We start from the raw sequence: 14,430 nt of genomic DNA, 5'->3' as shown, positions 1-14,430 counted from the left end.
ATTTATTAGGATTATTGCACATAGGCTTTGAGAGTTGGTTGGAAAATGAGATATATTATTTTTTCGTAATTAATTAATTTCGTGAATAAAATAATTCTAGAAAAGTCCAGAATTGATATTTAAGCCATGAATAACATCAATGTCCATTAACTCCAAAACTATAAGGTTTGCCTCGAAGTTCTTCCCTTTTATGTTAAGACTAACTTTTAGGCATATGCGGTTTGCCTTCTTTTCTCCTCCTAGAGAGTTCACTATTAGGGGTTTCATCATCAGAAGCATAGTTATCTTATGTTCTTCCACATATTCCCTAAAGATGAATGAATGTGACGCACTGGGGTCAAACAACACCATAGCAGTGTCTAAGCTTACTGCAATCAAACCATAAACGACCTCCTTAGCTCCATGAGTGGTAATTAGATTCACATTGTTCAACCTGCCTTGAATGTAGTTTTGCTTTAACTTATTGCCTTGCACCTGCTCCTTATGGACATTCTGTTCTATCTCCTACTGCTATTGATTCTGGCTTTGATTACACTCAACAAACTTCTCAAGACAATCGTTCTTATAGGGTTCAATGTCACCACAATCATAACCTTCCTTACTAGTAGAAGTATTTGTCATTATCATGGTGATAGTGGGAGTTGACATACATGGCTCTTGTGAGCTAAAAAGCAACACTTCATCATTAGGTTGATGATACTGATATTGATCACTACTTCCAAGCAGATTCATAGGAGTACCAATTAAGTTTAGATCATCAACATATACAGCTATGATCACAAATTCAGATCCAGATCTTTTTATGAATATACATGGACAAATAGAGTCATTCTTATACCCTTCTTTTATCAAATACTCACTAAGACAATTGTACCACATTCTCCCAGATTGTTTCAACCCATATAGAGATTTGTTCAATTTGATTGAATACTATTCTCGAGAACCTGCTCCTGGCAATTTAAATCCTTCTGGTAGTTTCATATATATGTCACTATCAAGTGACCCATATAAATATGCTGTAACAACATCCATTAGATGCAAGTCAAGATTCTCTTTAATTGCTAGACTTATAAGGTATCTAAAAGTTGTTGCATCCATCACGGGAGAGTATGTTTCTTCATAATCAATTCTAGGTCTTTAGGAGAATCCTTGGGCAACCAATCGTGCCTTATATCTTGTGATTTCTCCTTTCTCATTTCGTTTTCTAACAAATACCCATTTATAGCCAACGGGTTTGACACCATTTGGTATACGGGTTACAGGCCCAAAAACTTCTCGTTTTGCGAGAGAATTCAATTCTGCTTGAATTGTGTCATTCCATTTTGGCCAATCTTTTCTTTCTTTGCATTCCTCGACTAAGTGAGGTTCTTGATCATCATTTTTATCCATAACTTCTAGCGCTAGATTGTATGTGAATGCATCATCGATGATGACTTTGCCATAGTTCCAGATTTTCCCGACATGACATAGTTTAATGAGATCTCATCTTCTAAAGCATTAGGTACCTTTGTCTCCTCTTGAGTCTTGTCTTCATTTCCTTCAAGAGATTTTTTCTAAATTATTATTTCCTCGATTTGACCATCTTGATTCTTTGCTCCCTTTCGTTTTCGATGATTTTTATCTTTGGAACCCAATGGTCTACCACGTTTTATAGTAGCCTTTGACTCATTAGCAGTAGATGGTTGTCCCTCTTGGACACTAATTTTTTCAGAAGCATTAGTAGCTGGAATATACGACTTAGTCACTCTTTTTAAATCTATAAAAGCATCTGGCAAATTATTTGCTAAACTTTGTAAATGAATTATCCTTTGAACTGCTTGCTCACATTGTTTTGTACGTGGATCAAAATGAGAAAACGATAATTCATTCCAGCATATTTCTCTATTCATCTGTTTATTTTCTCCCCCTGTTGTTGGGAAATTTGATTCATCAAAATGATAATTAGCAAATATTGTTGTAAATATGTCTCCCGTTGATGGTTCAAGACACTTTATTATAGATGGGGATTCATACCCAATATATATTCACAACCTTCTTTGGGGTCCCATCTTTGTGTGTTTTGGTGGAGCAATTGGGACATACACCGCACATCCAAAAATTCTTAGATGGGAAATATCTGGCTCTTTGCCAAAAACCAACTGTAGAGGGGAAAAACTATGGTAACTTGTTGGCCTAATGCGAATTAATGCCGCTGCATGCAAAATAGCATGTCCCCATGTAGACATTGGGAGTTTTGACTTCATACATAACGGTCTCACTATTAATTGGAGACGTTTGATAAATGACACTGCAAGACCATTCTGTGTATGAACATGTGCAACCGGATGTTCAACACTTATTCCAATCGACATGCATTAGTCATTGAAACTATTTGATGTAAATTCACTGGCATTATCCAAGCGTATAGTTTTGATCAAATTATCCAAAAACTGAGCTCTTAACTTGATTATTTGAGCCAACAGCCGCGCAAACGCTACGTTGTGGGTTGGTAGTAAGGAGACGTGTGACCATCTAGTTGATGCATCAATTAAAACCATAAAATATCTAAATGGTCCACTTGGTGGATGAATTGGTCCACATATATCTCCTTGTATGTGCTCCAAAAAAGCGGTTGACTCATGTCTAATTTTAGCCGGTGATGAGCGTACAATCAGTTTCCCATGAGAGCATGCAATGCATGGGAAGTCATTCAATTGAAGAATCTTTTCGTTCTTCAGTTTATGCCCACAATGAACTAATAATAATTTTTCGCATCATTACAGATCCAGGATGGCCTAGCCGGTCATGCCATATAATAAAATTGCTATGTTTGTTGAACTTCTGTTCCACCACCATATATGACTCATTCTTTTTGAAACTTGTATAGTATAAACCTGAAGGTAATTCTGGTAATTTCTCCAACACATACTTTTTCCCCGATGATATCTTTGTAATGTTGAGGTACTCCACATTACCCTCACACATTGTCTCTATATGATAGCCATTTCGGCGTATATCTTTAAAGCTTAACAAATTTCTTTGAGACTTTGAGGAATAAAGTGCTTTGTTTATGTCTACCTTTTGTCACACAAGGTAACATTATTGTGGCTCTTCCTGATCCCTCTATCAATTTAGCACTTCTAGATATAGTATGAACAACTGCATCTTGCAATGTAATATAGGAAAAATGCATTTTACTCTTCAAGATAGTATGTGTTGTTCCACTATCTATAATACATATATTTTCTTCACTTGCAAGCTCTTGAGGCAATGGTTCATCCATTCTCTTCAAAATAAAATGTACTAATAAACATTACTATCTATTGAAAAAACAATTATTACATAGTGAAACATACGAAAATGAATACTAATTAAATACAAACATAATACAAATTTATTCATTACTTTATAAGATGAAACATACTTCATTAATACTACTGTTACATTGCACTTATTCATGCATGAAGAAGAATTAACGACAAGATCATTTATTCTTGGACGAAGAAATCAGAAACATCAAGATGAGTTATGGTGCTGTTGTCATATTCTCCAATATCTGTCGAACTAAATATATTATCATCAAAAATATTATCACCACTACCACTTGCAAAGTTTGTCACCATCTTTTTGTTCTTCTCGAGTGATTCTTGATAGAGATCAATAAGATATTTTGGTGTGCGACAGTTGCATGCCCAATGAGATCGTCCACCACAACGATGGCATGCATTTTTTGTTTCATCAATTTCTCCTTTATCTTTATCTCCCCTTTCTTGCCTCTTATGGAAATTTCATGTGTTCTTGAATTGAACACCATAATTTCCTCTGCCACGACCATGTTCATATCCACAACCATGACCGCGTCCACTCCCACTATTTTGATTATCATATCTTGTTGCATTTACTTCAGGGGGTGGATTTGAACCACTTGGACGTGTCTCATGGTTTTTCATCAAAAGTTCATAATTTTGTCCAGCCACAAGCAAACAAGAAATAAGTTCAGAATATTTCTTGAATCCTTTCTCACAGTATTGCTGCTGAAGCAGCACATTTGATGCATGAAATGTAGAGAATGTTTTCTCTAGCATCTCTTCATCTGTTACTTTTTCTCCACACAATAGTAACAGTGATGTGATTCTAAACATGGTTGAATTGTATTCAGAAACACTTTTATAGTCTTGCAACCTTAGGTGCAACCACTCATAACGAGCTTTAGGGAGGATCACTGTTTTCTTATGGTCAAATCTTTCTTTTAGTTTGTTCCAAAGAACAAGGGGATCCTTATCAATAAGGTATTCAGCCTTTAGACCTTCATGGAGGTGGCGGCGAATGAAAATCAAAGCATTAGCTTTATCTTGGCTAGATGCATTATTTTTTTCTTTGATCGTACCACCAAACCCATTGGCATTCAGGTGAGTTTCAGCATCTAGCACCCATGACATGTAATTCTTGCCCGAAATATCCAGAGCTGTGAAATCAAGCTTGGCAAGATTCGACATAGTAAACTACAAAATATATAGATTGCAAAATTCAAACAATCGCGCAAGAACAAAATATAGAAACAAATACAAATGATAATGTCTTACCACAAAATAATATTATGATCAATGTAAAGTTCCTTACCTAGTTCTTGATAGCTTTTAGAGACCGTTGTGCTGATAACGTGTTATATAATAGCTAGTTTGACTAACAAGAATATGTATGTAAGAATGTGGAGAACAAATTTAGAGAGGAAGGAAATGAGTTGTTATCTTTTCTCTTGTCATCTTTCCAATACATAAGCCCTCCTATATATAGCCATACATGTGAAGACGGAGTTACAAGAATTGATGCTAGGGGAGTTAAACCATTGATGAAGTAGAAGGTTGTAGCTTTGATGGTATAGGGGTTATGGACATCCACATTAATATTAAATAACAGGATTTAATTTGGGCTTGGTTCATTTTTAATTCTGTTGAATCAAATATATCCTAAAGCTCATACTAAATGCTACGTGCAATCAATTCGTAGTCTCGTATGGGATTTTGACTAAATGTTGACTCAACTCAACTAGGTGTCCTATGTGTGCACCTGTTGTGAAGTTGAGACAAACGAAGCCCGTGCCTCACGTGCATGTGCCAAACCAAGCCAAGCATTGCCATGGTGTGAGCGTGAGCGAGCATGACGTGCAAGGACTCGGACCCCATCATGACATGGTGCGGGATGGGCTGGTTGATGCAGTCATTAGAGCGGTTACCAAGAGGAGATTAGTTCCATCCTTAGCTCGTAGTAATCTCCGCGAGCATAAGGTCCGTGATTATTCTTCATCCCATTCACTTCGCAATGTCCATTTGTATTCCGCAAGTCCCTGCCTCCTCTTCATCTGTGGCCATAAGAGAGCACGAATGCCATAGCCTCGTGCGTAAGACACACAGAAAACCATCGCGCCATTATCTGTTTCTGCTGCTTCGGAGTTGTCCCAGTACCGATCTCCTGCGCGGAAGAGTAGGCCTCTGGAACCCATGCCCGTCTGCGATACCTGCTCGGGTATGCGGACAAATCAGCTTTTTTTGGGAGTACACTTCATCACGTGACTGCTCCCTTTTCCTGGTGTTCATCTGGGACTTCTTCTTCCAACAGACCAGTGGCACGCCATTTCTTCTAGGCGCCCATTCACGGGTTTGTCTTTTTCTCAGCGGACCAGTGGTGCACGTCTTCTTGGCCGTTCACGGGGCTGTCTTCTTCCTGGCGGACTAGTGGTGCTTGTCTTCTTCTTGGTGGCCGATAGCGGGACTACACTCCAAATATCTTCATGCATCGACTGAAGTTGGCAACTTCGGGCATGCTCGCTATGTCTTTACACAATTTGTTATATTCAGTGTGTTAGTCAACATGTTTGCTGCTGCGAGTAGAACACACAAGCTCATATACAAATGTTTTGCCATTTTTCTAGATTAAATTATGTTTATAATTTTTTGAATATCTAGTACATTGGTATATTTGCTAGAAGTATATGGAGTATAGAATAGAAGATATAGATAGCTAATCAGTCATTAGGACAATCTCAATGGGGTTTCAGTAGAGTTTCATGGGCATTAAATATGCAAAGTTGCCAACATGGCACTGTATTGATGAAGGGAGATGTGATAAAAGTTTTATGGGAGTAGAGAGAATTTCATGGGGATAAAACTCTTCTGCACTTTCTCCAAAATGTGAGTGTGTTGGAAACTAGGAGGTGAAACCCCCACTAAGGCCCTATTTGGATCCACCCCAGCTAAACTTTAGCCAGCTAATTTGACCAACTAAAGTTTAGCGGGAGTTGTTTGGATCCTCTAGCTAATAGGTGTTTAATGATCATATTGCCCTTTCTTCTTCCATCCATCTCCATTGCTACGATTCTTCTGCTAGAAGTGCTACGCTCTTTCTCTCTCCTCCCAAATTCAACGCACTGAATAGTCGTGGCAGCGTCCCTCCACCCGGTGGCGGCAGCACCTCCCCTCCACCCGGTGGTGGCCCCTCTCTTCAGCCTCGGTGGCCGCACGGCCCCCTCTTCTCTCTTGTTGGCAGATCCATCGAGAGGCAGCGGGCAGCGTGCCGTCCCGTTGATCGGGGCGGTCCTAAACCCTAAACCCTCACCCCCTTGACGTCGATGCGGCCATACACGCGGCCCCTGGTGGCAGTGCGGCTTCCCCCGCCTCCCCAGGACGCGTGCGGTGCGAGTGGCCCTCCGCCACCGGGGCGTGAGCGGCACCCACCGCCGGTATCAGGATAACTTAAGATTAATGAATTAACTAATAGATGAAGCACAATATATAGGGCAACTTAAGGTATCAGGATAATAATTAAAGAAAGAAGCACAATGACCCTATTGCCAATCAATTATATATTGCTGGAGTCAAGATTAATGACAATTTTATTACATTGATTATTAGGGTGCATTTAAGTAATGGCAAACATAAAATAATGCGAATAAAAATGTCTCTCAGAGTTGGCGAACATTCATATGTTCCATTTCAGAGTTGGCGAACATTCGTATGTTCCATTTGAAGGAATACTAAATTAAGTTGTATTGTTTTACACTAGAGGGAGTAAGCATCAGTGGCTCGAGTACGTAAGCTCTAATGTTTGGTATATAAGCATGATACAATCTGGCAAATACGACTAGCCAGCTACTAGGGATCGAATCAGTGGATGCCAAACCATGTGAAGACAAAAAAGAAAGTCAAACTACCTGGAGTTATCTACGGTGTATATAATCTGGCAAATGCGACTAACCAACTAGTTGGAATAAAAATCAGTGGGATGCCAAACTATGCGAAGACAAAAGCCAATCAGCGATATATATATATATATATATATATATATATATATATATATATATATATATATATATATATATATATATATATATATATATATATATATATATATATATATATATATAACCCCTGGCAAATATGAGACTAGCCGTTAACTACTACTGCAGTTGGGATGGAGCCCGTGGGATGCCAAAGCAGTTAGACAAATTGCGTACAGATTATGTTATTATCGGGGTTGATTGAAACCCACTCGACTTCGCTCGCACGAGAGAATTCGGAGCATGGGTGGCGTCTCCGCGCGGCGACACGCATCCCTGTACATTTTGCAAAAACACCCACCATTTTTTTTGGAAATCAACTCGCAATCTAGTCTGTCACCCCCAAACCGTGCGGGCCTTGAAATTGTACCTTCTTTTCAAATTCTCTTCTTTTTGAACCCATATGCTTATATTGTCCAGGTATCTATATGCAGGTTCTTCTTTTTCTGGTGGCCAAGTTCCTGGTTTTCTAGTTGGTCTCTCACTTTCTCCTTCTATCTTTATTTCAGGTCCGTCTTCTTTTTGATGTACTTGGATCTATTTCCATTGCTTCTATGGCATTTTTATGCAACTCTTTATTTTCTAAGGAGTTTATGAGAGTTATTGTGTTGTTACTGCATATCTCAATTGCATCTTCATCCTCTTCTTCATAGCTTTCTAGTAACAACTTGTTATTAATTTCCCATTGCTCTTCTTCGCTTATATCATTATCTTCTGTCTTTTATCTTATCCTTGCTATGTTCTAATTCCTTTTGGGCTTCCCTTACCCTGTTATCTATTTGTCTTGACACAAATTCATTTTTCTTTATTGGAATGCTAAATTTCTTAGCATTTAGCTCTCTATCTTTCTTGATGTTATTAAGTCTATATAACTCTCGTATAAAATAGAGTTCCTTTTCTCTTATAGCAGCCCATTGACATATCATAGAGGTTTTGTATTCGTCATGAATTTTGCTTAACTTTTGCTCATAATGTTTTATTTCATTATCTATATCTAATTTTTCCATAAATTCACATATGCTATGCCTTCTATTTTTTTTCTAATTTTGCCTCTAAACTGGATGCTTCTAAATCATCTAAACTTTGTTCTTTATAATCTACAAACCTAATACTAGTCAACCCTCTATTATTTTCATAGCTTATGTAATCTTTAGGTTGTTTTAAAATTTTTGGCTCTATTAACGAGCTTATATTCCATTCTTCTCCTGCTCTTTCTTCAGAACTTATTTTTAGAGGACTCATAAATTTTATTCCTTTAGATTGCATACTTTCTACAACATTGTTCACATTTACCTTATATCTGGTTCCACTTCTGTTGGTTAGCCTTCCTATAAATTCAATGCTTACTAATAGATTCGTTCCTTTAAAATATTCATATCCTTTAGTCTGAAATCCAAATGCCATCTTATCTATAAATTCTTTAACTAGCATTATTAAATCCTAATGCTGATTTATTTATTGAGTCCCATCTTTTATCTAATAAAGTTATTAGAACCTTAGTTCCTAGTTTTTTTCCTTGTCATACCTTTAATTCCAATGATATACATTCCCTGATATATATATTTATATCCTGAATATTTTAAAGCATTCTCAAATTGTTTACTAACAATTCTTAATAGAACTGGTTCTGTCAATACACTTAATTCTACTTCTCTGGATATTCTATATAATCCATTTTTATTTTTAAACCAACTCATTTGATATATTTGCTGAGGCCTTATTTTTCTTAAAGTATATTTCTGATATCTATCAAGATCTCTTTCTATCTATCAAGATCTCTTTCTACGTCTATCATTTCTTCTAAGGTTTCAATATCATCACATCCTCCCTTTAGTTTATCTTTAAAACCTAGAGGTCTTATGTCTCTATTTACTAGCTGGAGTGACTTGTCTCTTCTAGAGAGGCTTTCAGATACTTCCATCTTTCTGAATTTAAAGATCCAGTGGACTCAACTATTCCTGCTGATGATAACACAATTTCTTTGTTATGCTCAACAATATTAATATTATCAGACTTCTTATATAGGTACGTTATATCTTTTTAATATAATCACTATTCTGGCTAATTCTTCCGAGTGAAACTTTACTTTCTTCTAAAATTTGTAAAGCTAATACTAATTTATTATTGGTATCTGAATATTGCTCTTCAAGGTGCTTATATTCCTTTTGCAGTCTATCAAATTTTAGTTCTAGATCGTCTTGCTTCTTTCCCCAAGATATGTAAAAGTTATGTATTAAATCAACTATTAAGTTTATCTGTCCGTGAGAGGTATGTCAAGTATGTTCTTCAGAGCTATTTAGTATGCACCTTATATTTATATTCTCTTTAGTATTGACTGTCTTTCAAGTATTAACTTCCAAATTTAAATAATATAACTTTTCAATCTTCAACAGATTATAGTAAATCCCTTAATTCAAATTTTTCGAAACCAGGCTCTGATACCATTGCTACAAGGTTACGCTAACTGCTACAACAAACTCGAACTCAAAATTCAAATCTAAATTTCACGAGTTACTATTCATAGCACTATTCAAATTCTGCGGCCACTATTCAAATTCGTGGCACTATTAAAAATTTCGCTACTATTCAAATTCGAAATATGAACAGTGCACGAGCACTCACCAGAGAGTGGCTCAGGCACCCAAATTCTTTTGCAACTATTTAGGCACTATTTGGAGCACTTATATTGGATGGTGGATGCGTGAGTGATTACTTATGCGTGCGATTAGTGAATATACAGATTAATATGTCTCAGGATCTTTTGCAGGTTGGCGAGACCAAATGTTTCAGCCAGTCTGCGACTATGCTTGTGTCAGTCCTACTCGGTACTCACTATATGCATCACTAGCTCGCTTCAGAACTAGGATATATATATATATATATATATATATATATATATATATATATATATATATATATATATATATATATATATATATATATATATATATATATATATTATATAAACCCTCGCCCCTTGACGTCGATGCGGCCATACGCGTGGCCCCTGGTGGCAGTGCGGCTTCCCCCGCCTCCCCAGGACGCGTGCGGTGCGAGTGGCCCTCCGCCACCAGTGTGTGATAAGATTAATGAATTAAGTAATAGATGAAGCACAATATATAGGGCAACTTAAGGTATCAGGATAATAATTAAAGAAAGAAGAACAATGACCCTATTGCCAATCAATTATATATTGCTGGAGTTAAGATTAATGACAATTTTATTACATTGATTATTAGGGTGCATTTAAGTAATTGCAAACATAAAATAATGCGAATAAAAATGTCTTTCAGAGTTGGCGAACATTCATATGTTCCGTTTCAGAGTTGGTGAACACTCATATGTTCCATTTGAAGGAATACTAAATTAAGTTGTATTGTTTTACACTTGAGGGAGCAAGCATCAGTGCCTCGAGGACGTAAGCTCTAATGTTTGGTATATAAGCATGATACAATCTGGCAACTACGACTAGCCAGCTACTAGGGATCGAATCAGTGGATGCCAAACCATGTGAAGACAACAAAAAAAGTCAAACTACCTGGAGTTATCTACGGTGTATATAATCTGGCAAATGCGACTAACCAACTAGTTGGAATAAAAATCAGTGGGATGCCAAACTATGCCAAGACAAAAGGCAATCAGCGTAGTACCAGTATTTTATATATATATATATATATATAACCTGGAAAATATGAGACTAGCCGTTAACTACTACTGTAGTTGGGATGCCAAATTAAAGCAGTTAGACAAATTGCGTACAGATTATGTTATTATGGACTTAAAAAGAGGTACTACGTATCCACTATATTGGCCTCCTTTTTTCTGTCTTCATTCACATGCATGGTTTAGCATCACTCTAGTACTTATGATTCCAAGTAGGTGTTGTCTGGTTGCGTTTTCGTCCTATTCATCAAGGTGCCCTTATACCAAACACTATTTTAATTACCTCCGATCACACAACTTACATCTTGTTTAGTTTCACACATGACCCCGTCAGGGCGTCAGATATGCATTGGGGCCATCATGGAATGGATGATTCAAATTAACCTGTTATCAAACACTTCTACATAATCGATTTGGAGTAGTTATCAAGGGTCCACACAATTCAAGCATTTGCTCCTAATGGGCCATAAAACCATACATGGCCCAACGCTTCAAAAAATGGTGACATAACACCCTGGCAGATTCTTGAGCTGATTTGTTTCAACGATTCCTATTGACTCAGGTGGAATTTTGATGTCAAAACAAAGTCATTGGTTAGCTTATCAAATTATCTTTTCATGCATCTGTGGATCATCAAAATCGGAGTCCGTATGGATCCTGGACTTTCGTTTTACTACGCGCTAGTCTTGGAGGCCAAGACAGGCTCAAGCTCGAGTTGGACTGGGCATCCGGCTTGACTTAGATGTCCTTACTGATCTCCTCCACCTCCACAACTCTCTCCATGTACTTCATGATCCTCTCCATGCACACGGCCTCAAAATACACTCAAAAACATGAATACCATTTTTTGAATCGCTAAATTCCAATATTTCATGCACCTGCAGTTCAAATTTACTTTTTCGAGAAAAATTCAAGTAAACATAAAAAATTTAAAAAATATACCAAAAAGTCATAGAAAAGTTCCAAATTGGAACATGTGCTTCAAGGTACTGTATAAATGCCATAGAAAAATTTTGAAAACAAAAAAAAATTACTTTGTCGAGTGTTGGAATTGGCACTCGGCAAAGGAACCTCTTTGCCGAGTGCCAGGCTTGCAGCACTCGGCAAAGAATATTCAGATTTTTTTTCATTTTTCGGATTAAAAGAACCCCTGAATTTCTTTGCCGAGTGCCCGCATCTCGACACTCGGCAAAGGGCCGCCCCACTTAACCCTAGCGGGCCGGCCGGCCCGCTCCCACTCTCCCACGCTCTCCCTCTAGCCGCGTGCCCCGGCCCCGCCCCACCGCCGTCGGACCGCGCCCGGTTCTCCCCTCCCCGGCCGGTGGTGCGCCACCCTACCCCGGCCCCGCCCCACCGCCGCCCGACCTCCGCCGCAGCCAGCCCCGCCCCGGACCCGCTCCGCCGCCGCGGACCACCGGCGCCATCGGACCTCCGCCGTGGCCGGCCCGCGCCCGGTTCTGCCCTCCCCGGCCGGTGGTGCGCCGCCTCACCGCCGCGCGACGTCCGTCGCAGCCGGACGTGGACCCGCCGGTGGTGCCTGCCCCGGCTGCCCCCTGCCCCTGAACTGGTGGAGTGGAGGAGAGGAGGAGCAGGGGAGTAGATGAGAGAAGGGAGGTGGAGGAGAGGAGAAGGGAGAAGGAAGAAGGAAAAAGGAGAAGGAGAACGGAGGAGGAGGAGCCTCGACCGCCGGCCACGCCCCTCGCCGTTCGTCCTCGCCGTCGTCCCCGCCCCTCACTGGAGACGAAGGTGACCCCGGCACCGCGTCGCCCGACTCCACCGCCACCCAAGGTATAAAGCCCCCCCGGTTGTCGGCCTTCGTGCCTTGTATGTCATTGACGGCCTTCGTGCCGTACGTGGATGTGTGGGCCTTCGTGCCATATATATGCTGTCGTCCATCATGCCGGCTTTTTTCTTGTAGGTTTTGGAAACCTCCCCGTACAGGGGAGGTTCTGCTGAAATTTTTAACTTATAGTATTATAATTCTTTTTTTGCAGAGCAGGACCCATCAGAGGGGACCCGGAGTACGTAGGCGACCCCGATCGTCTTCGTCGGCGCTGCGGTCCTGCCTGCACAGCGTTGCCTCGCCACTACCCCGCTAGCCTGACTCCACCGCCACCCTAGGTATAAATAACCTCTCTTCCTTATCATTGTCGTAGATCGGTGTAACCTAGTTAGGCGTCTCCCATTTGAAACAGATACGGTTGGAGGTATGCGGATCTTCGCATATCTAAGACTATATCTATTTTAGATTGTCCACTTTTTTGGACAGCCCGCGGATGCGTAGATGGGGTAGTTTCCATGTTCTGCTTCGATCCGAGACAGAGTTTCGGCACCACCTCCCTGTTGTTCTCCGGATACACATTCTCCCTTCCAGGACGTGTATCGGGAGAACAGCAGGGAGGTGCTGCCGAAATTCTATCTCGGATCGGAGTAGAGCATGTAAAACTAACCTCATCTACGCATCCGCGGGTGGGATTAGGACCTATCCTCACCCATTAGACAGTAGGCACGTCGTTCAGATGCAATTGGTGGTTATATTACTCGCTCATGTATATGCTAGAGGATGGATAACCGTGAGTGGATGTACACGTGCCGCCCAAGTCAGGCTGAAATCACCCCTGAATGGATGGACAAGACCGAAGGTTTCTTAAACCAAGCATTTGGCAAGGCAGCTAATGGAGCGAGAGACACATTCTGTCCCTGTAGCAAATGCGGAAACAGGAAAAGAAAAACAAGGAAGATCATGGGGGAACATCTTTGCAAGTATGGATTTACGCCAAACTATACCCGGTGGGTGTTCCATGGTGAAGCCCATCGTACTAGAGAGGAGGTGGTGAGACCACGCTTGGAGGCGTTTGATGCTGATGGCGGGGTAGCAGGATGGTTAGGTGACTTTCATGAAGCAACATTCGCTGAAAGACCTACGGAGGAGGAGGAGAAGGAGGATGAGGAGGAGGAGCTAGAGCCAACCGGAAAGGCGTTCTACCAAATGTTGTCTTTGGCACAGAAGCTCCTACACGAGAAGGCAACGCTTTCTCAACTGGATGCCATTGGACGCCTAATGGGGTTGAAGTCCTAGTACAACATGAGTCGAGCCTGCTTCGATGGTATGTTGGCAGTTATTGGTGAGCTGCTTCCGAAGGGTCATATTCTGCCGAGCTGCTTCTATGAGTCACAGAGACTCCTTCGTGCACTTAAGATGCCATATGAGCAGATACATTGTTGTCCGAAGGGGTGCGTCCTATTTAAGAAAGATCACAAGGATGCAAAGTACTGTCCAAAGTGTAAATCCTCTAGGTATGTGGAGGTAGACAAAGGTGATGGCCAGAAGGAGTAGCTTGAGATCCCCATGAAAGTCCTACGGCACCTTCCGATCATACCGAGGCTCCAACGGCTATTCATGACCGAGGAGTCCACGAAACAGATGACATGGCACAAGAATGGCATTCGATACA

General features: G+C 40.2%; 1 protein-coding gene across 1 annotated transcript in view; it reads left to right on the top strand.

The window, feature by feature from the left end:
* LOC136503825 (uncharacterized) overlaps positions 1 to 12,575 on the top strand; it is a 52,342-nt gene extending 39,767 nt beyond the window's left edge. The window contains exon 2 of the mRNA XM_066498780.1: positions 12,121 to 12,575. Coding sequence (XP_066354877.1) covers positions 12,121 to 12,575 — 455 coding nt within the window. The remainder of the gene's footprint in view (positions 1 to 12,120) is intronic.
* Positions 12,576 to 14,430: the final 1,855 nt, after the last annotated feature.

Source organism: Miscanthus floridulus, chromosome 14, assembly GCF_019320115.1.
Source record: "Miscanthus floridulus cultivar M001 chromosome 14, ASM1932011v1, whole genome shotgun sequence".
NCBI lineage: Eukaryota > Viridiplantae > Streptophyta > Magnoliopsida > Poales > Poaceae > Miscanthus > Miscanthus floridulus.
The sequence above is the reverse complement of the archived record's forward strand: the minus strand, read 5'-3'. Positions and strand labels throughout refer to the sequence as shown.